General features: G+C 41.2%; 1 protein-coding gene across 2 annotated transcripts; it reads left to right on the top strand.

The window, feature by feature from the left end:
• The first annotated feature begins 490 nt into the window (after positions 1-490).
• LOC132825718 (torsin-1A-like) lies at positions 491-20,826 on the top strand. 2 transcript variants are annotated; one of them, XM_060841135.1, is made up of 7 exons: positions 491-714; positions 6,567-6,642; positions 6,981-7,158; positions 10,262-10,527; positions 13,318-13,493; positions 13,873-14,000; positions 20,367-20,826. In XM_060841135.1, exons 3-7 carry the CDS (start codon positions 7,026-7,028, stop codon positions 20,606-20,608), a joined length of 945 nt encoding a protein of 314 aa, XP_060697118.1. In that variant the 5' UTR covers positions 491-714; positions 6,567-6,642; positions 6,981-7,025; the 3' UTR covers positions 20,609-20,826. The 2 variants fall into 2 exon arrangements, with proteins under 2 accessions (XP_060697118.1, XP_060697117.1); XM_060841134.1 differs by lacking the exon at positions 6,567-6,642.
• Positions 20,827-22,909: the final 2,083 nt, after the last annotated feature.

Here is a 22,909-nt window from a genome sequence, read left to right as displayed (position 1 = left end):
GGGGTGACACAGTAGAGGAATGAGGGAAGGGGTTTTCAGAAGGAGATTAAGGAAACTGGGAGGCTGAGGGGATGTTGAAAGATTGAAATGAATGAAAAGTATTGAGTGGGGAAATGAGAAAGGGGTGAGCTGTTTTTCGGAGGTTTTGTCGAAGAGATTAAGGACTTGTGAAGGATGAGGAGCTTTGGACATGGTGTGGGAGGATAGGGGGGAGGTGTTGAAGGGGGGGTAGAGGAGGAGGGTGGCCTTGTTGGAGGAATGGAGGGGGGGGGGTAGAGTGGGGTAAAGAGGGAGTTTGAGACAGCTGTGGTATGAGAGGGTTGGGAGGATGTGGAGAGTGGGGGATGAGAGACAGAGTTGAGGAGCGATTGAGCAGGAGGCAGGAAGTTGGGATCTTCTCTCTCCCCTCTATTTGGATAAATCGGTGACAGTCCAACCGGATTTACTGGTCAGGAAGTGAAGTGTAACTTTCGGTTTCTCTTTCTGATCTAAGGCTGCGCCTATTTTAGAAGCGGACATTGCTCGGGTCTGAGGAGTTTTGCTTGTTCAGGGAATTTTTGACCTGGCATGAGCAGGAATCGCGGGGCCAGCAGTTTGTGAAAGTTTATTCAGGCAGTGTTAACTTGTTTATTCTGTCCCGCTTCGAGTTTTCCAGGTGAGCTTTGCAAAAGGCTGAACTTCGGGGGAGCAGTCTTGAAGCACGGAGAATTAAAGGTAATACTTTGAATTCTTATAATATTGATACAAATATAACGTGGACTCTTATGTACAGTACCATCTTTTGACATATACTCAAAATTGAAGTATTGCATTTATATAGCGCCTTCCAGTAAGTTTCAAAACATAGTCACTGCTGTTGGGGGTTGGGCGGATGCATCCATGAACACCAACGAACCATGAAACGACAAGACCAGCTATCCTTAGTAGCCACACACACAGATGACAAGCAACATGAGTTCGACTGGGACAACACTATTATTATAGGACAAGCCAAACAGAGAACAGCCAGGGAATTCCTAGAGGCATGGCACTCATCCACAGATTCAATCAATAAGCACATCGATCTGGACCCAATATATCGACCACTGCAACGGACAGCTGGAACTGACAATCGGAAGCGGCAGAGACAAACCACTATAAATGCCGGAGGAACGATCACAGAAGCGCTTCACAGGAGGCTCCCAAGCACTGAGGATGTCACCTAGACAGGGGACGAAATGTCTGCAACACAAATTCCCAGCTCGGCGAACAAAACCACAACAACTTGGCTAATGTTCTGAGGACTTGCGTTCAAATCCCATAATGGCAGGTGGTAGACCTTGAATTCAATAAGCACCTGGAATTAAGAGTTGAACATTGACCATGAAGTGATTGTTGGAAAACTCCATCTGGTTCACTAATGCCCTTTAGGGGTGGAAGTTTGCCATTCTTGCCCGGTCTGACTTACATGTGACTCCAGATCCACAATTGCTCTCTTGGCAACGGATAATAAATGCTGGTTTAGCTAGAGAAGCCCACATCCTGTGAGTAGACAAAAGAAAAGCAAGCCACGTAAAGTACTGACTAGATTTGTTTGTGGGATCAATATGCCAATCCCTGGAGCTGTGAAGCAGCAGTGCTAACCACTGAGCTACTGTGTCACCCTATCAATCTATCATCCACTCCAAATCTAATTGGGAGCTTTTCCATCTGCCCAGTGTGGCCTTGGTTTAACTGTCTCATTCGACAGTGCGACATTTCCTCAGTGTCTGCACTGCAGCACCAGCCTCGATTCTATAGTCAATTGTCAGAAGGGGAGGCAATGACCTTGTGATATTATTGCTGCACTGTTAATCCAGAGACCCAGATAATATTCTGGGGATCCAGGTTCAAATCCTGCCACAGCAGATGGTGAAATTTGAATTCAATAAAATATCTGGAATTAAGAATCTAATAATGACCATGAATTGACTGTCGGAAAACCCCATCTGATTCACTAATGTCCTTTAGGGAAGGAAACTACCATCCTTACCCTGGTCTGGCCTTCATGTGACTCCAGATACGCAGTAATGTGGTTGACTGTTAACTGCCCCCTGGGCAACTAGGGATAGGCAATAAGTGTTGCCTAGCCAGTGATGCCCTCACCCCCCCGAATGAAATAAATAAAGAAGAGGGACTGAACCTGTGGGTGTCTGCCTCCATTGACATGTTTCATGTATTACCAGGAGAAACCAAACAATAGATTTGTCTTTTACAGCCAATTGTTGTGCAAGTCTTCAGCAGTTTGTTTTATGGGCTTTTGTAACAAAGCAGTCATCTCACTGCCTCTGAGCCCAGAAGTTCAGGTTCAAGTCTCAACTGCTTTAACATAAAATGTCACGGTAGCTCAGTGGTTAGCACTACTGCCTCACAGCTTCAGGGACCTGGGTTCAATCTAAGCCTTGTGTGGTTGTCTGTGGGGAGTTTGTATATTCTCCCCAAGTCTATGCAGGTTTGCTCTTGGTGCTCTGGTGCCCTCCCACAGTCCACATGCAGGTTAGATGAATTGGCCATGGGAAATGCAGGATTTCAAGAGATAGGGTGAGTCTGGGTGGGATTACTCATTGGAGAGTCGTTGTGGACTTCGTGGGTTTGAATGGACTGTTTCCACACTGTAGGGATTTAATGATCTCTGAACAGATTGATTAGGAAAATATCTGTGATTGACTTATTGGCAGATTACCAATGGGGACGTCAGGTTTTAAGAATCTTAGTGATTTCATTGAAGAGGTTTCAGAAAAAAAATAGGTGCAGTTCATCAACTAATAAGATGCAGATTACTATGGATGCTAGAAATCTGAATTAAACATTAGGTCATAGGAATGTACAACACAGAAAGAGACCCTTCAGTCCAACTCATCCATGCCGACCAGATATCAGAAATTAATCTAGTCCCATTTACCAGCATTTGGCCCATATCACTCTAAAGCCTTCCTATTATATATCTTTAAAGTGCTGCTACTATACCAAGCTCCACCACCTCCTCTGGCAGCTCAGCATGACTGTTCTTCAGATTTCTCTTCACAGATGCTGCCATACCAGCCAAGTTTTCTCCAGCATTCTCTGCGTCATGTTAACAGGTTTGAAAAGATACCATACCTAACTCATCACTAAAATCAGAGAATGGAAGTCAGAAAGCTAGCTAGAAACAGACTGGATAGGGGCTATTACTGACTGGCATAAGTGTTGTTCCTCAGGAATCAGTACTAAGGTGATTGTCAGTTAGCTTAGTTGGCTGGATGGTGATGAAGAGTGACACTGATTGTGTGGGTTCAATTCCCACACCAGTTGAAGAACTCTCCTCACTGTCTCCCCTTGTCTGAGGAGTAGTAACCCTCAGATTAAAGTAGTTACATCTCTTTAATGACAGAAAAGCCATCTAATCTGGTAGGATTATGGCAACTGTCCCTCTTTATTCACAATTTGCATCTAAGAATTAGGAATGTGGAATGCATGGTGGGGTTGATAGGGATATTTTTTCCCAGGAAGTAGATTTGGAAGCAGAGAGGGTGAAGTTGGGAAAATTAGAACAAAGGAAGTACGATGGTAATGCAGGTCTGTTTCCACCTTCTGGTTTTCTTGAAGGTGGCTTGTATAAGTGGACAGCAACACAGTTAGCAACCAGCGAAGGAGGTCAGTTGAGTTATTAATGGGAGAAAGTTTAGCAGTAATATCAGTACTGCACAGTGTCTGCAATCCAGTGGGTTCATACACAACGCAGGGCTGAAACAAGATGAAAATAAATTGCAATGTGCACATAAAGCAGAGTGCTAGCATTGCTTCCCGTCCTCAGCCTTCTCTCGTATCCAACATGTCACTGGATTAGTAGTCCAGACACCCAGGTTAACATCCTAGAAACATAGATTCAAATGCCACTGGTGGAATTTGACTTTAACTAAAATTGATAAATTTAAGTATGGAATTGAAAACTAGTCTCAGTAATGACACAACAAAACTATTATCGTAAAAGCCCATCTCATTCACTAATGCATTTTAACGAGGTAAATATGCTCAGGGTGCCCATCAAAAGACCAAGGTGGGAATGTCCAGCTCATTCTGTGATCAAACACAATGGCATTAATAAAACGTCTGAGTGGGGATTTAATTGACAAATGACTTCCCAAATAGCTGAAGATGGAATTAAAGAAAACATCTATCCAAATTTGCCAACGTCAGGAAGATAAGCATCGTTCTAAGCAATGTAGGTGAAAGTGCAAAATTACAAACAGAAATTGATAAAATGATACATGGGTAAAACTATGGCAAATGCATTTTAGTGACAGCAAATGTGATGTCATCCACTTGAAACCTGTGAGGAGGGCAGGTTACTTTCTAAATGATGAGAAACTAGAAGTGACTTGTATCCAAGTCTGTGGATCATTAGGATGTTGCAAATCTGTACAGAAGATAACCAAAAGGTCTAATGGAATGATTTCTTTTTAATCTTATAGCGTTAGAAAAAAGAAGATAGAAGTTGTATTTCAATTATACAAAAGTTTGGTTAGACCAGATTGGAATATTCAGCATTACCACTTAGGAAGACTATATATTAGCCATGGAGGTGGTGAGGCATAGATTTGCCAGAATGTCACCTTTAATCCAATGGTTAAATTTCGAGGAAAGAGAATACTAGGGTTCATTCCTAGGAATTTAGAAATAGTTGCTTGGTGGTATAGACTTTGATTATTCTGGAAAAAATAAACAGAAGTTTTTCTCTTCCACTCATTTGGACAGACACAAGAATGCTAATTTTCGAAGGGAACAACAATTTACACTGCCTGAGAAACAAGTTGCTGATTAGTTGACAAGTGGACTCTGGTTGGTCAAGGCATTGCCACAGACAGTGTTCTGTGTATGAACATAGGCCAACCCTAATGCCACCATTCTCAGTCCTGACATGTGCCCAGTCTACCTCAAATTACCCTGGAGGAATAAAGTGTCTCAAAACATCGAACAAGCTGAGGCTAGCTGTTTCACACTGCTTCTTTCGCTAGCAATACGAATTGTGTTCTCCATCAGCAGGATGTTGCTGTTGTCATCAACATGTTCTTTCTATCATACAAATGAGTAGTGTGACATATGAATACCAATGCCAGTGTGATGCCAGGTATGTAGGTTGTACGTCCTAATGACTGGTTACTTTGTAACAATCAGCATGTCCACTTGGCTGTTCTCAACAAACAGAGTACTGACCATACTCAACCAACCTGTGTTTGCAAAATTCAGAACATAGTGTTCAACGTTAGATGTGATTTCATGATAAGGCAGCACTTAATTAACGATGCCGAATGTATTGAGCATTAGATCAACAAACAATTTAAGATTTTTTTAATATCTAGAAGTCAGTTTAATATAAGTTGGATTTGCAATGTGGTTCACCTGTGCTTGCCAGAAATTATACATATTTATAGGCAGGGGCTAGTTCTCTATGTGGTGAAATGGGTACATGAAGGGAGGGATATGGGCCAAGTGCTGGCAAATGGGACTAGATTACGTTAGGATATCTGGTCGGCATGGATGAGTTGGACCAAAGGGTCTGTTTCCGTGCTGTACAACTCTATGACTCTGTGACACTATGAAAGGAATTTGTACAGGCATTGGTCGTTTTCAGTTAGAGAAGAGCTGGAGGGATAGTGTTTAATATTGCATTCCCTCGTGTGGCAAAACCTCAACCAGAGTTCAGTTGCTAACCAATCAGCATTTTGTTCCTCATTTGGTATAAATTGTTATACAGTTTGAAGTTTGTGATGTGAGGTGCCAGTGTTGGACTGGGGGTGTACAAACTTAAAAATGACACAATACCTGGTTATAGTCCAACAGGTTTAATTGGAAGCACTAGCTTTTGAAGCGCTGCTTCTTCATCAGGTGGTTGTGGAGCAGAATCATAAGATGCAGACTTAATAGCAACAGGATTGCAGTGTCATGGAATGTAATATTAAACAAATTTAGCTTAAGTCTTTCATCTTTTAGAATGATCATGTTAGTTTTGGTTTTATGTCCCCGAGATGTTCTCTGAAGGTTTCTGCGAGTAAGCGTCCTGTCTCCACAATGTAGAGGAGACCATATTGGGAGCAACAGGGATGCTTCAGAGAACATCTTCAGGACACACATACGAAACAGCCCCACCAACCTCATGGCCAAGTACTTTAACTACCCCTCCCACTCCGCCAAGGACATGCAGGTCCTGGGACTCCTCTACCCCAAATCCTTACCACCCGTCAGGTGGAGGAAGAACGCCTCATCTTCTGCCTTGGGACCCTCCAGCCACACAGGATCAATGTGGATTTCACCAGTTTCCTCATTTCCCCACCCCTCCCACCTTCTAACTCAGCACTGCCCTCTTGACCTGTCTATCTTCCTTTCCACCTATCCGCTCTACCCTCCTCTCCGACTTATCACCTTCACCCCCCACCTTCATTTACCAATCGCATTACTAGCTGCCTTAGCCCCAGCCCCACCCCTCTCCCATTTATTTCTCAGCCCCTTTGGACCACCCCCTCATTCCTGATGAAGAGCTTAAGTTTGAAACGTTGACTTCTGTTCCTCAGATGCTGCTTGACCGGCTGTGCTTTTCCAGCACCACATGTTTGACAATTGGATGAGCTGCCAGTGGAAGTAGTTGAGGTGGGTACATTAACAACATTTAAAAGGCATTTGGACAAATACATGGATAGGAAAGGATTAGAAAGATATGGGCCAAGTGCAGAGAAATGGGCTTAGTGTGGATGGACGGTTTGGATGGCGTGGACCATGTGGGCCTAAGGGCCTGTTTCTGTGCTGTAGGACTCTGACTCTTACCTGGACTGCATACATGTGACTCCAAAGCAATGTAATTGGCTCTAAACTGCCCTCTGGGCAATAACTGCTGGGTGAGCCAGCAATACCCAAAACATAGAACAAAGAAAATTTCAGTTTATCAAGGCTGTGACTAAGCATTTCAAACTGTCTTAATTGTTTTTCAGTCATTCAGATGAGAATAGAACGTTGCAGGAGCAGACCTACCAGACATGGCAAGCCAACACGTCTCCGTGATTATTATAAGTGTCATAGCATGTGTACTGGGATTGCTACTGAACAAGTACATTCATTACATCAAATGCGAGGACTGTGACGAGAATTGGATAGAACTGGATATAAAAGGTCAAGCTTTCATTTCTAAGGACTGATAACTTAAAATGCTTTTAACTGTGTGCTTTATTCTGATATTGTTGTGTTAGCCCTTTCAGTGGCAGTCTATAAGAACATGATTAAGTGTACTGCAGATTTGCTTATAGGGTTGGGAACCTTGACCATTTTGTGTTTTGTTATGAAATTTAACATACTGAAGCACCTTGGGACATTTGACTTTGTTAGAAGTTAAACATCACACAGCACCACGTTATAGTCCGACAGTTTTATTTGAAAATACAAGCTTTTTCAGTGCTCCAAAAGCTTGTACTTTCAAACAAACCTGTTGAGCTATAACCTGGTGTTGTGTGATTTTTAACTTTGTCCACCCCAGTCCAACACTGGCTCCTCCACATCTTTGTTACAAGTGTGAAAGAAGGTGCTAAAGGCAGCTATTGTTACAGACACAAAAGTCACCTTTGACAATTAAGCACAGCTAACTACAATTCAAGCTTCAAGAAAGTACCTCAGAAACATGCCCTGAGATTCCTGACCTAACTATACTTTGTTTAATACCAGTGCATTCTTGTAGAATTGTGAAAGGTTTATGAACCAGAAAGAGGCCACTTTGCCCATCTTGCCTGTGACTGCTGAAAAACAAGACATGTTAAGCAGCCTAATCCCATTTTCCAGCATTTCGTCTTGGAGGTTATGGAACTTCAGGTTCAAATCTAGACACCTTTACAGGAGCCGAGAGTTTCTGCCTTCACTCCATTTTCAGACATTGCATTCCAGACTCCTACCACAGTTTGGATGTAAATCTTTACCTCATCTCCTCACTAATCTACCAATCACTTTGAATCATTGTCCCCTATTCACTGATCATCTTGCTTAGCTAAATAAGCCTTTTCCATTCCCTCTATCCAGGCCTCTCTCGATTTTGTGCATCTCAATCAAATTTCCCCACAGTTTCCTCTGTACAGGAACAACCCTAGTCTATCCAGTCTTCCTTCATAGTTGCAGTTTTCCAAACCTGACAATATCTTTATAAAATGCCTTGTTACCCTCTCAAGTACATAGAGTCATACAGCTGGGAAACAGACCCTTTGGTCTAACCAGTCCGTGCCGAACATAATCCCAAACTAAACTAGATCTACCTGCCTGCTCCTAGCCCATATCCCTCCAAACCTTTCCTATTCATGTATCCATCCAAATGTTTTTTTAAATGTTGTAATTGTACTGACATCCAATTACAATTCTTGCTACAGCTTCAGTGAGAATACTCCTAAACTGCCATTGTATGGACAAGTGATAATGACTCAATCTTTCTTGGCATGTTTATTGATTTTTGTACCTCAAATCTTAACTGTTAGTTGCTGGAGAACACAGTTTGTACTCAGTGCTAAGACTGCAAATGATTACGTCAGATATATCGCACAAAGTAGGCCATTCAGCTTAACCAGTCTATACTTTGTGTCTATACTTTAACCAATCAATGTTTCCTCATTTCACTACAAAGAGGTCTGACTCGAAGTTTTAGACTCTGACCCCTCCTTCTCCAAGATCCCAATCCCACGTCCAAACCAGTGGAAATAGCTGCTTTCTTATTGACCCACTCTGTTTCCCTTAATACCTCATGAACTTTGTTCAAATCACCCCTCAACCTTCTAATTCTATGGAACATGAGCCTGGATTGTGATCTTGTTGTAATCTAACTATTGGTAAATTATCCACATATAGTTCCATTGAAAGTGTTGTTTTCAAGGGTCTGTAATGTCGCGTAATCATTGTCAATGGATTAATCCACAGCCATTGGAATATAATCAGCAGCAGTTTAATTTGTGGCACTGCTGGTAGCAGACTGACATTCAAGACAGATGGTTGTAGATCAAGGCTCCACAAAGTAGGGGTCAGGACCCGAAGTGGGGTCATGAGCTGAAATTTTGGGATTAAGAGCTCTAAGGTATCAATGGCCATCGTGAATTTCTGACCAAGTTATAACAACGCTTCATCTCTGATGTAAATGCAGCTCTTTGTCCCTCAATTCTCGCTGAGGGGTTGCAATAATTTTCGAAAGTCAATTTGGGATCACAATGGGAAAAAGTTTGAGAAGTACAGTATGTAGATTGAGATCGGACTGCAGAAACCTGGAGATAGAAATTCAGGCTGAAGCCCTAAATGCAGTATGGAGGGAATGCTGTACCTTCAAAGAAGCCATCTTGTAAATACGGGACATTAAGTTGAGGCACAACCTGCCCTCTCAGGTGGATGTGAAAAATGGCATGGCACAATTTTCGAGAGGGGAGCATTCCCCCCTGTCCTCAACCAACATCAGTCACCCTCACTCATAGACCCCCTCTAGAGTGGAAGTAGGCCATTTGGTCCACTAAGTCCCCAATGATCCTCCAAAGTGCATTCCACTCAGACCTCCTCTATCTATGTAGCCCTGCATTTCCCCTGGCTAATCCACTTGGCCTACACATCCTGTGACACTATAGGCAATTTAGCATAGCCAATCTACCTAACCTGCACATCTTTGGACTGTGGGAGGAAACTAGAGCATGCAGAGGAAACCCATGCAGATATGGGGAAAATGTGCAAACTCCACACAGACAGTCACCTGAGGCTGGAATCAAACCTGGGTCTCTGGCACTGTGAGGCAGCAGAGCTAACCACTGAGCGATCATGCTGTCCAGTCATCGCCATTTAAATATATAGATTAGAACTCGAGAGTGTAGTGCTGGAAAAGCACAGCAGGTCAGGCAGCATTCGAAGAGAATTGATGTTTCGGGCACAAGCCCTTCATCCTGATGAAGGGCTTATACCCGAAACATCAATTCTTCTGCTCCTCGGATGCTGCGTGACCTGCTGTGCTTTTCCAGCACCACACTCTTGACTCTGATCTTCAGCACCTGCAGTCCTCACTTTCTCTCCAGCTTAGTAGAATGGTTTCACAGTGCAGCGTATGAGAGCTTGCTGCTGGCAAAGTGGTGCCTATATTAAAACCGTACATTTACTTCAAAATGACTTTGTTGGCCATAAAGCACTCAGGACCAGGGGTTATATGAAATGCTGTATGCTTTAAAAATGCTTTTCCTTTTTTAACAGGACTGTTTTTTGCTGTTCTTTAATGTAGGATTAGAGGAGGATTTCACGAACAAGCTGTTTGGACAGCACATTGCAAGTGAAGTGATCATCAAAGCACTTAAAGGTTCTGCAAGTAACCCTAATCCCCAGAAACCCCTGACCATGTCTCTACATGGTTACAGCGGCACTGGAAAGAACTTTGTTAGTCGACTAATAGCACAGAACCTTTACAGAAAAGGACTAGACAGCAAGTATGTCCATATGTTTGTGTCAACACTCCATTTTCCTCACGTTCAGTTCATTGACCAGTATCAGGTAATCCCTTCATTATAATTATAGACAACAAGAACTTTACAATAAATTTGTGGTATTATCAACTTATGGATACATCAAAGTCCTGATTTATATTTAGTTGTTAAGGCTGCATAAATCTCAAGTTTGTTGTGTTTTCTTTTATCACGGGATCTCGAGAATATTCACTACATGTTAGTTAATTGTTTCTTCACTGCTGTTGGACCAAAATTCTGGAACTCCCTCTTCAACAGATCTCTGAACATAAGAAAGAAAAGTCACAAGAAATGGGAATTGGAGTAGGCCATTTGGCTCCTTAAACCTGTTGTGCCTTTCATGGTCAAGATTATGGCTCACCTGCCTGAGGCCTAAACTCCTCTTTTGTGTAGCTCATCATAGTACTCAACTCTCTGATGTTTAAAAAAAAATCCACCTCCTCCTTAAATATTTTCAGTGACATAGACTCCAAACTCTCTGAGATAGGGAATTCAAGGCATTCACTACCATCTGGGAGAATTCCTTTGTAATTCAATTTTAAATGAGTGTCCCCTTATTCTGTATCTCTGTCCTCTTTTGTGAGATGTCCCCACCAGCAGAAACATCTCCCCAACATCCGTTCTGTCAAGCACCCTCAGAGACTTGCATGTTTCAGTAAGACCATGCCTCATTTTTCTGAACGCTAATGAATAAAGGCCTAACCTGTTTTAGCCATTTATGATAAGTGAACCCCTTCATTCCAAAAATCAGCCTTCTTTTGAGCTCTCTCCAATGTCAATACACCTTTCTTAAATACAGGGACCAAAACTCCAGGAGACAGTAAGGACTGCAGATGCTGGAAGCCAGAGCTAATAGATGTGAAGCTAGAAAAGCACAGCAGGTCAGACAGCATCTGAGGAGTAGGAATGTCAACGTTTCTGGCCAAAACCCTTCCTAAGGACATTGGCCCAAAACATTGACTTCCCTGTTCCTTGGATGCTGTGTGACCATATAGTACAACAGGTTCAGCCTCACCAACATGCTGTATAGTTGTAACGCAATTTCCTTATTTTAAACTCCAACCCTCTAGCTTAATTATTGGCTGCACTTGCATGTTAACCTTTTGTGCTTCGTATGTAATTATACCCAAAACCCTCTGTGCTGGAGTTTTTCTCCATTTCAATGATAGTTTGCCTTTGATTCTTCCTATATCATCTCACACTTTCCTATATTAAACTCCATCTGACAAGATTTTGCCCACTTATTTTATTCAATCTATCTGTGCCCCTTTTCAAATTCTTTATGTCCTTATTACAGCCTGTCCTCTCAGCTATTTTTCTATCGTCAGAAAAGTTGTGTACGTTACAGTCTGTCCCCTCCTCCAAATCATTAACATAAATAGAATTGGGGTCATGGGGATGATACATGTGGCACTCCACTAGTTATATTTTGATCATGGCTGATCCATCACTGGAATTCCACTTTCTTGGACCATCCCTATACCCCTTGATACCCTTCAGGTTTAAAAATGTATTGACTTTCTGTTTTCAATGCATTCAACAAAAAAAAATGGGAAGGCAATGGCACAGTGATACCGTTACCAAATTCGTAATCCATAGCGCTAGACTAATGTTTTGCTGAACAATAGCAAAGTATGGCAGATGCTGGAGATTATAAATTAAAACGGAAAGTGCTGGAGAAACTCAGCAGGTTTGAACACAACTGTGGAGAAACAGCGGTAATGTTTTGAGTCTGATATGACTGTTCTTTGGTTCCAAAGAAGAGTCTTTGTACCAACTCATTTTCTCTCTCCACTGCCAGACCTGCTGAATTTCTACAATACTATGTTTTTATTATTAGTGTTCTGGGGACAGTGTTTGAATCCCACCATGGAAAATGGTGAAATTAAAACTGAATAAAAATTTAGAATAAAAAGTTAATCTAATATTGACCATACAAACATTGTTCATTGTCACTGGATCACTAATGTCCTTAAGCGAAAGAAATCGTATGAGGAAAGGCTGAAGCACTTGGGGCTGTTCTCATTGGAGAAAAGAAGGTTTAGGGGAGATTTGATAGAGGTGTACAAGATGATTAGGGGTTTGGATAGGGTTGACAGTGAGAACCTTTTTCCGCTAATGGAGTCAGCTGTTACTAGGGGACACAGCTTTAAATTAAGTGGAGGTAGGTATAGGACAGATGTTAGGGGTAGATTCTTTACTCTGCGGGTTGTGAGTTCATGGAATGCCCTGCCAGTAGCAGTGGTGGACTCTCCCTCTTGATGGTCATTTAAGCGGGCATTGGATAAACATATGGAGGTTATTGGGCTAGTATAGGTTAGGTAGGCTTCGGTCGGCGCAACATCGAGGGCCGAAGGGCCTGTACTGCGCTGTATTTTTCTATGTTCTATGTTCTAAATCTGCTATCCTTATCTGGCGTGTGACTCCAAAACTACAGCATGGTAGTTGACTCTTAAATGCTGTCTGAAATGGCTAGCAAGCCAGAGTTCAAAGGATAAATGCCATCCCAGCCAGCAACGCCAACATGCCATGAACAAATAAATAAGAAATCCATGCTATCCATGGTAAAAAAAGAACTCTGAAGATCACAGCCCTTCTGGTGAAATTTTTCATCTCGGTCCTAAATGCTGTTTTCGTCCTCAGACTGTGACCTTGTGCTCTAAGCTCCCTAACCGGGGGGAAAACACTCTCAGTGATTATTATTATTTTAATTTATTTTTAAAGGAACCAGTGACATCAAATAAGTGGATGTAAATTTTTTTGAATGTAGAGGTGAAGCAAGCATCCTATGATGGGCAATTTGTTTTTCATTCCATAGAGTAATTTACGGGGGTGGATTCATGGAAATGTTTCACAATGTGCCAGATCAATGTTTATCTTTGATGAAATGGACAAAATGCATCCAGGTCTCATTAATGCAATCAAACCTTTCCTGGAGTACAGCAGTGTTGTTGACAAAGTGGATTACAGGAAAGCAATATTCATCTTCTTAAGGTAAGGACTGGGATGGAAATAAATTTGGTAGGGTTCCCACTTGTGATCATTAACCAATCACACAGGGGAGAGTCATGATATTTCTAAGAATTTGATATCATTGGACAATTCTCTAACCTTTCAACCAACTCTAACCAATGGAATTGGGTGCAATGCTGGTTTTATACTCTGGTTTAACTTGCTATCGAAGTCAGTTGAGTACAATGTTGAGCAGGGGTAAAGCTGATATTCCATCCAATTCCATGGGATTCCTGTCCAACAAGCTAGGCTGTAATTGTCCACTGTAATACGTTCCACGACAAAATTAAATGTAAACATTTTGCAACGAAGCAGAAGAAATCCTGAATGACATTTGTGTTTTTTTTAAAAATTTGAATAGCAATACCGGTGGTGACAAGATAAGTGAATTCACCCTAAACATTTTGATGAATGGAAAGGAAAGGGAGAGCATTAAGCTGAGTCAGCTAGAAGAGGAACTCTCCTCGACAGTCTTCAACAATAGCAACAGTAAGTTCACGTTACTCACAAGTGGAAAATAAAGTAGTGAACAAAAATTGTGATCGGCAAAATATATTCTGTCTGTTTCACAGTTCCTCCCCATGCCCGTTCTATTTTTGAACAACTGTTATGATCCCAGCTGATGGTACTAGTGAATGTTGTTTCCAGAACCCGGAATTAAACCTGACTTGATAGATAATTGGTTTATTTTAGTTTGTGGTCGTCAGTCACTGAAGCATAGTCACATGAGGCTGTACAGTTTCTTTAACAACAAACTTATTGTGCAAAAGGTGAAAATAAAGACGAGATAGAGAACATGGTTAGAGAAATGTTCAAACACCCAGCAAAACAGTTTCAACCTCTTTCCCAAAACCATCACTTCAGAGTGATTCGAATCCAGAGAAATTATACTTCCATATCATTCTCCTGTGAACTGTGGGGTATTTTCACATGAATGTTTGCAAAACTGAGACTTTCACAGCTTCTAATGGCCTACAGTTTTCTAACCAAACACTCTCTTGGTCTGAAAGTTGCACAAACTAAACTTTTTTACCATAAGCCCATAAGAAATAGGAACTGGAGTAAACCATTGGGTCCTTCAAGCCTGTTCCACCATTCAATAGTATCATGGCTGATCTGATATTCCTCACATCCACTATCTGCATTTTCCCCTTAACCGTTCATTCTCCTATTGATAAGAATCTATCTCAGCCTTAAACTTGCAAATGATTCTGTCCCCACAGTTCATTGTGGCAAGGAGTTCCAAAACACCTCAACCTTCTGAGAAGAAATTCCTCTTCCAATTTGTCTTAAATTGGAGCCCCTCACATCTGAGACTACGCCCTCAGGTCTGAGACTCTCCCTTAGAGGAAGCATCCTCTCAGCATGTACCTGCCAAGTCCTTTGAGCATCTGATATGTTTCAATGAGATCACCTCACATGCTTCCATACTCCAAGAGAGTACAGTCCCAACCTGTTTACCCGTCACTCATAAAACAATCCTACAATATTGTGGATTATCCTTGTGAACCTTTTCAGAACTGCCTCCAATGAAATGATATCTTTCCTTAAATGAGGGAACTTAAACTGCATAAAGGTATTGTAGATGTTGTCTCCCCAGCACCTTGTACAGTTGCAGTAAGCCTTCCCTACTCTCATACTCCAACTCTCTTGAAATAACGGCCAACATTTCATGAGCCTTGCTGGTTACCTGTATGCTAGCTTTGTGTTTTATGCACAAGTACTCCCGAGTTCCTCTGTGTTGCAGCCTTCTGCAGTTTTTCTTAATTTAAATAATACTGTTCTTTTGTTCTCCCTTCCACAATGAACAACTTTGCATTTTGCCACATTATACTCCATTTACCAACTTTTTGGCCATTTACTTAACCTGTCAGTATCTCTGTAAATTATTTGTTTCCATCTCGCAACCCTGCCTTTTCACCTATTTTCATGTCATCTCCAAATTTAGCTACAGTACATTTGCTTCCTTCCTCCAAGTTATTAATGTGTATTGTGAACAGTTGTGGTCCCAGTACCGATTCCTGTGGAACCCCACTGGTTACAGGCTCCCAATTTGAAAAAGAACCTCTTATCCCCACTCGCTGTTTCCTGCCCATTAGCCAATTCTCTATCTATGCCAATATATTACCTTCAACACCATGGGCTATGGGTTGTTATGACTTAACCATCTGTGAGGTAACTTGTTGAATTCCTTCTGAAAGTCCAAATATGACATGTCTACAAGTTCCCCTCTATTCACTCTGGTTGAGACTTTCTTGAAAATCTTGAATAAATTAATCAGACATGATGTACCTTTTATGTGGCCATGCTAACTCTACACAATTATATTATGGTTTTCCAAATGTGCTGCTTCTTCAGTCGTTGATTCCAACATTTTTTCCAACAATAGATCATCGGCTAATCACCCATTGTTACCTGCTTTTTGCCTCCCTCCCTTTCTGAATATGAGAGTCACACTGGCAGTTTTCCAGTCACTGATGTTAATTCATTCCTTCAACTGCTCTGAGTAACTCATTTCTGGGACAGGGATTATGCTGTTTCTCAACATCCTCTGGTTTCCTACAAACTGCCCTGGCAATTCTCAATTTCAGTTTTTTTCAAGCAAATATCACTGCATGATTATTATAACCCAAAAACAAGTTAATAGCCTTCATTGTATATGCCTGTGATAAACAACAAGTTGTATCCAATTTTCCATTAGCACTCTTTGGTTTTACTATCATTTGCTCTTTGATACATCCTGGATTAGGTCACATTTTTAGAAGAACTGACCTATTTTTCTTTTTAAGCTCTTCAGCACCCATATGCTGCTATTAAATTCTACAATAATTATAAATCACACATTTCTCATCATAATATCTTCTATATTGTTTTTGTTTCTCTACATTTATAAGTAGAGCTATAGAATACAAAATTATGATGTCATGAACGTTTATAAAACGATGGTTCAGTGTCATCTGGAGTGCTAATTCGTACTTTAAGCAAAAGATTCTTTAGGAAGGATGTAAAGGCATTAGACAGGGTATAGAAAAGATTGACAAGAATGATTCCTTGTGTTACGATCCCATCTAATGGTAATATTGGACAGGAATATAATCTGCCTTGATCGATCATCTGTTTAACTTTTGCAGTTGATTACATGGTAGTCAGTCTTTTAAACATAGTCACACAAGACTGTAGATATTCTTTTACAATATAACACAAGTTTATTATACAAAATAAGAAAAAAAATCAAAACCATTTACAGATAGAAAATAGTTGGAAAATCTTAACACAAATATCAAAAGCAAAGTTTCAACCAGTTTAGCAAAGTGCTCCAATACAGAGACTCAATCCCAAGAGATAACACTCATGTCTCAGCCTTTTAAATCTTATTTAATTGACTTTCCACAGTTGCTTTCTCTTGGACTGCTGAGACAGTTTTATGATTCCTTTCTGAATCAGTGAATGCATACTTCTCGTAATTCTGATGACTTGAACTTTTTCACTTTTAAAAACTTGAAGGCTTCTATCCAAACTCTTGTGGCCTGGAGGATCTACAGACTAGAAACCACTAATGCAGAAGTGACTAATTCTCCTGAACTGAACTGAAAAAGCTGCTTAACCTGTTGGGCAAAAAAAAACTTACTTTCTGAACTATACTCCAGGATTCTTCAGATCTGAAAACATGAACCTTTTGTTGTGAATTGGAAATGAAACTAATGACCTTAATGAGTGTACTCCTTCTGTCATAAACTCAACTGTATAAACATTTTATCGGTTAACACTGCAGGGAAGATGCAATTGGCTTAAGTCATATGATTTAGCTCACTGTCTTCAAATGACCTCCTGGCACTTTTTAAAAATATTACCTTCGCATGACTAACTAAAACCCAGCTGCCTCTATTTCTTTTTGAAAAATTCAAATGATGAAAACAATAACATTTGTTTATCACACATGGATCAGGAGTTTTATTTATATGGATAGATTGGTGAAGTTACAGCCATTCCCTTCCGAGATGATTAAGAGATTCGACAGAGCTACTCAAAATTGAGAAATTTGCATAGAGTAGATCAGAAGGAACTGTTTCTGTTGACCAGAGTCAAGGGCAGAGGACACCCAATTCAAAAACCTTTTCATTTCAACTAGCAAATGGTTAAAGATCTGCAATGCACTGCCTAAGATTCTGATGAAGACCGACTCAAGCGTGACTTTCAAAACGGAAGTGAATAATTTTCTGACAAGAAAAGCATTGCACGTCTACGTGGAAAAGGTTAGCAAGTTGGGTTACTCTTAAAGAGAACCAACATTTTTTCCTTACATTTTCAAAGGACGGCAAGACCAGCATTTGTTACCCATGGTATACACCAGGGTTTGAATGGTTGCCTTCTGTACTGTAAGTGTTTTATAATTCTATGTTAAAAATTGAAAGGAATACAAAAAGAAAGACAAAGCTAATGACCTAAAGAACACCTTTTAATAAGAAAACTCAGTTAGTACGATATCTTTTCTCTGCTACCATTTCATCAAATTCAACCAAGACAGATTAGACAAATTAAGATTGTTTTCATTTGAATGATATTTGCAAAATATTAAAGGGGAAAGGGTAGATTTAGAGGTTCCTTTCCACTAGTTGGAGATCCTGTGAGTAGCAGTCATAGCCTAATAATGAATGCCAGAGCTTTTTATAGTGAAGTTAGCAAATACTTCCAAATGCAAAGGTTGGTTGAAATTTTGGTCTCTTTACCACAAATTACACTTACTGCTGGATAAAATGTTAATATTACTTTTTATGATTGGTTGATGCTTGTTAGCCAAGGGAATTAAGGACATTGGGCAAAGGTGGGTTTGTGGAGCTAGGTTGCAGTTGAGCCTTCTACCATTGAATGGTAGGTTGGAGGAGTTAAATGGTGTCCTGCTATCCTTTATTGGGTGCAGTTTCTCCATCTCTGTTAAAGTTCTGACTATGCCTCAGTCTGCCAGCATCCTGTATATCTGTACTGAAAGCTTTGATTCACCTTGTTCAGCAATGCAAGGGGGAGGTGAGGGGGGGTAAGAACATTCCTCAACTTTTAAATCTGTGTTAAACTCAGCAGCTTTGAAGAATGCCAGCCACTTCAAGATCATTTTCTTTTCACTTATAAAATTTATAAATAAGCCTTTTTTTCAGCCAGTGCTCATGGAGGTATTGCAATTTGAGTGACAGGTGAGCCATATGTGAAATGATTGAGACTACTGTGATCCAGCAAGTTGATCTATGACTAGCCGAACCATAATGGTTTCAATCTCTAGTTTGGTAACAAGCACCAAGGTTGTGTTGAGTTCCTTGAGGGGCTTTCTATGACTCTGTGCATTGTAGTCTTTGGGAATAAGAATCATGCTTGCTCATGGCAAGATCCTGAACGTGGAGTTTATTAACACAGAGGCAGCCACCACCTGGTTCTGATTGACCAGGAAACTCTCTCCTGCTCTCTCTGCCCAGCAGAGGTATATTGAAAGGACTTGTAGGACTGAGATGTATTGAAAGGACTGTTTGGCTGCATTATGAAACACCTTCCATGGCCATCAGGCCCTAAGTGGGAAAAGGTCGGAGTGTTTGGCCTAGAGTTTGGGATATGCCACAAGACCTTCGCTGGTCTCAGTGCAAACAAAGGACAAACCATCTCTTGTGCTTTTTCTGGTCACTGACTTGTGACTCCTTCTTAAACTTCTCATTTGTAGCGATGGAAAAGGTTGCTAACTTTAAGTGCCAAAAGGCTAGGTCAAAGGTTATCAATCCAACACCTACTATCTAAGGGGATGCAATGGCCTAATGGTATTATTGCTAAACTATTAATCCATAGACCCAGGTGATATTCTGGGGACCTGGTTTAAGTCCCCAGATTGTAGAATCTGAATTCAATAAAAAATCTGGAATTAAGTGTCTAATGATGACCATGAAACCATTGCTGATTGTCAGGAAAAACCTGGGTTTGTCTTTATGAAAGTTCTTTGGTAAAGGAAACTGCCACCTTTACTCAGTCTGGCTGACATGTGACTCCAGATCCACAACAATTTGACTCTTAACTTCCCTCTGGGAAATTAGGAATGGGAAAAAATGCTGGCTTGGCAACATCGTGTGAATGAATTTTTAAAAATAATCTCATCCCCTGACTCCCCAAAGCCTGTCCACCTTCGACAAGATACAAGTCACAGTGTGATGGAATACTCTCCACTTGCCTGGATGGGTGCAGCTCCAACGATATTCAGGAAGTGTGATGTATCCAAGACAAAGCAGCCTGTTTGATTGGAAGCACATCCACAAACATTCAGTCACTCCACCTCCAACACTCACTAGCAACAGTGTGTACCATCTTCAAAATGTACTGCAGAAGTTCACCAAGGCTCTTTCAACAGCACCTTCCAAATCCACAACTGCTTCCATCTACAGAGCTATGGGTGGCAGATGCAATGGGCCACCACTACCTGAAAATATCCCTCCAAGCCACTCACCATTCTGACTTGAAAATATATCGCTGTCTCTTCAGTGTTGCTGGGTCAAAATTCTGGAATCCCCTCCCTAACTGCATAGTGGGTGTACCTACACAACACAAACTCCAGCGGCTCAAGAAGAAAGCCTACCTCAGCCTTCTCAAAAGCAGCAGAGGATGGGCAATAAGTGGTGGCCCAGCCCACATCCAATGACTTAACAGATCATTTTTTTAAACAAGCCTCAAGTGGCCAATGACCATTAGGATAATGAGTTTGGGGAGAGGGGCGATGAACATCAGAGTCATGCCTACATGAGAGAAATTAGCACTGAAATGTGGGCATTTAATCTTTCTGAAAATCATAAAAAAGAAAATTATTAATGTTTAAAAATATTTCCATTGTAGGTGGTTTCTGGCAGACTGCTCTCATCCAAAACAACTTGATTGACCATTTCATTCCTTTCCTACCCCTGGAGTTCAAACACGTTGAGTCCTGCGTGAGAGCTGAAATTGCATCCAGAGGTAAAAGCATCAGTGAGAGCATTGTCTCCACAATTGCAAGCAATATGGTCTACTACCCAGAAGAGAAGCTGCTGTCACTAAAAGGCTGTAAGACTGTAGCTTCCAAAGTAAACTTGTATTTCTAAGTTGAAGAACCTACAGAAAGAAATTTTTGCATATCTCCTTGGTGTTTGCAGAATCTCTGGGACTGATTGATGAGGCACTTATCCACTTACAATTCTTTTAACAGAATCACTGCATTCAAGGTTTGTGCGAAGATTTGTAGCTCGGGTGCTCGTTGTTGTGGTTCTGTTCGCCGAGCTGGAAGTTTTTGTTGCAAACGTTTCGTCCCCTGGCTAGGAGACATCATCAGTGCTCTGAAGCCTCCTGCGAAGCGCTTCTTTGATGTTTCTTCCGGTATTTATAGTGGTCTGTCCTTGCCGCTTCCGGGTGTCAGTTTCAGCTGTCCGCTGTAGTGGTTGGTATATTGGGTCCAGGTCGATGTGTTTGTTGATGGAGTTTGTGGATGAATGCCATGCTGTTTTCCCAGTCGAATTAATGTTGCTTGTTGTCTAAGTGTGTGGATACTAGGGATAGCTGGTCGTGTCGTTTCGTGGCTAGTTGATGTTCATGTATGCGGATTGTTAGCTGTCTTCCTGTTTGTCCTATATAGTGTTTTGTGCAGTCCTTGCATGGTATTTTGTAAACTACATGAGCAAAACTAATGTAGCTTACAAAATACCATGCAAGGACTGCACAAAACACTATATAGGACAAACAGGAAGACAGCTAACAATCCGCGTACATGAACATCAACTAGCCACGAAACGACACGACCAGCTATCCCTAGTATCCACACACTTAGACAACAAGCAACATGAATTCGACTGGGAAAACACTACTATCATAGGGCAAGCCAGACAGAGAACAGCCAGGGAATTCCTAGAGGCATGGCATTCATCCACAAACTCCATCAACAAACACATCGACCTGGACCCAATATACCAACCACTACAGCGGATAGCTGAAACTGACACCCAGAAGCGGCAAGGACAGACCACTATAAATACCGGAAGAAACATCAAAGAAGCGCTTCGCAGGAGGCTCCAGAGCACTGATGATGTCTCCTAGCCAGGGGACGAAACGTTTGCAACAAAAACTTCCAGCTCGGCGAACAGAACCACAACAGAATCACTGCATAACTAGCCTGTTGTACTTGCTGGTGTCCATTTCTGCCAGTTAGGTGATCTGCTGTCATGGTATACCATGCTTGTCTGTTTTGTACCAACCCGAAACATCAACTCTTCTGCTCCTCAAATGCTGCCTGACCACCTGTGCTTTTCCAGCACCACACTCTGACTCATACATCCACAGCAGCACATCTGTCCACCATTCTGTGACATCTGTTATCCAACTGCAAGCTGCAGCAAAAACAGAAATTGCTGGAAAAGCTCATCAGATCTGGCAGCATCTGTGGAGAGAGATCTGAGTTAACGTTTTGGGTCGAGTGACCCTTCCTCAGAACTGGGGATGAGCCCTTTTCCTGCAGTCACCACTTTGGCTGCTGGAAAAGACCAATGAACAAATGGCTAAAATACGGACATGTCACTTTGCAGAGTTATTTTTGCTCATTTGTCTTATGGATGGTATGTGAAATTTGTAGCAGACATCTCAGTGTGCACACTTTTAAAAACCTGTTTGTTTTTCTGGAAATCTTTACTTATTGTCCAGGCTTCTGAAGTGTACAGGGAAGGGTAGAGAATGCAGCATCTGTAAACAAATGGATTATTGACAAGTGCCTAAATGGTGTTAAACGCATAACCTTGTACATTTTAAAAGAATTAATGATCACGATATTGGATTAAGATGTAATCCACTAGTGACATTAGAAAGAGTTGAGTCCAAGCATTTGAAACTTATTTTACTTGCAAAGTTAAATTATGCATGAAGTGTGAGCGAAATGTTTAAGGTCAACACATCTCAAACCTTTTCCTACTGTGACTCCATTTCAAAATCTGAAAATTGTCATGACCCCTCAGTGAGCACTGTGAGTGGGTTGCAAGCTGTTTTCAGGGATCTGTTAGAGAGGACAGAGTGAGAAGTCACAACACCAGGTTATAGTCCAATCAGGACATCACCTGACGAAAGAACAATGTTCCAAAAGCTTGTCATTGCGAATAAAGCTGTTGCCAAACTGGTGTTGTGTGACATCTGACTTTGTGTACCCTAGTCCCTCACTAGCACCTCCACATCATGTTAGAAGAAGCAAAGCCATTATAACTTGGTTGGAGTTCCACAGTAGCTATTGAGTTTCGGATCCCAACATTTCAACTTGTGACCGTTTAAACTTCCCATTTTGAGGAATTTAAGATAGTTTACACCTTATTTTTTCATTCTAAGATTGATAGGAAGCAGTACTGCAAATATTTTTATTAACCCGCACCAGC

The sequence above is a fragment of the Hemiscyllium ocellatum genome, chromosome 21, assembly GCF_020745735.1.
Source record: "Hemiscyllium ocellatum isolate sHemOce1 chromosome 21, sHemOce1.pat.X.cur, whole genome shotgun sequence".
Lineage (NCBI taxonomy): Eukaryota > Metazoa > Chordata > Chondrichthyes > Orectolobiformes > Hemiscylliidae > Hemiscyllium > Hemiscyllium ocellatum.
The sequence above is the reverse complement of the archived record's forward strand: the minus strand, read 5'-3'. Positions and strand labels throughout refer to the sequence as shown.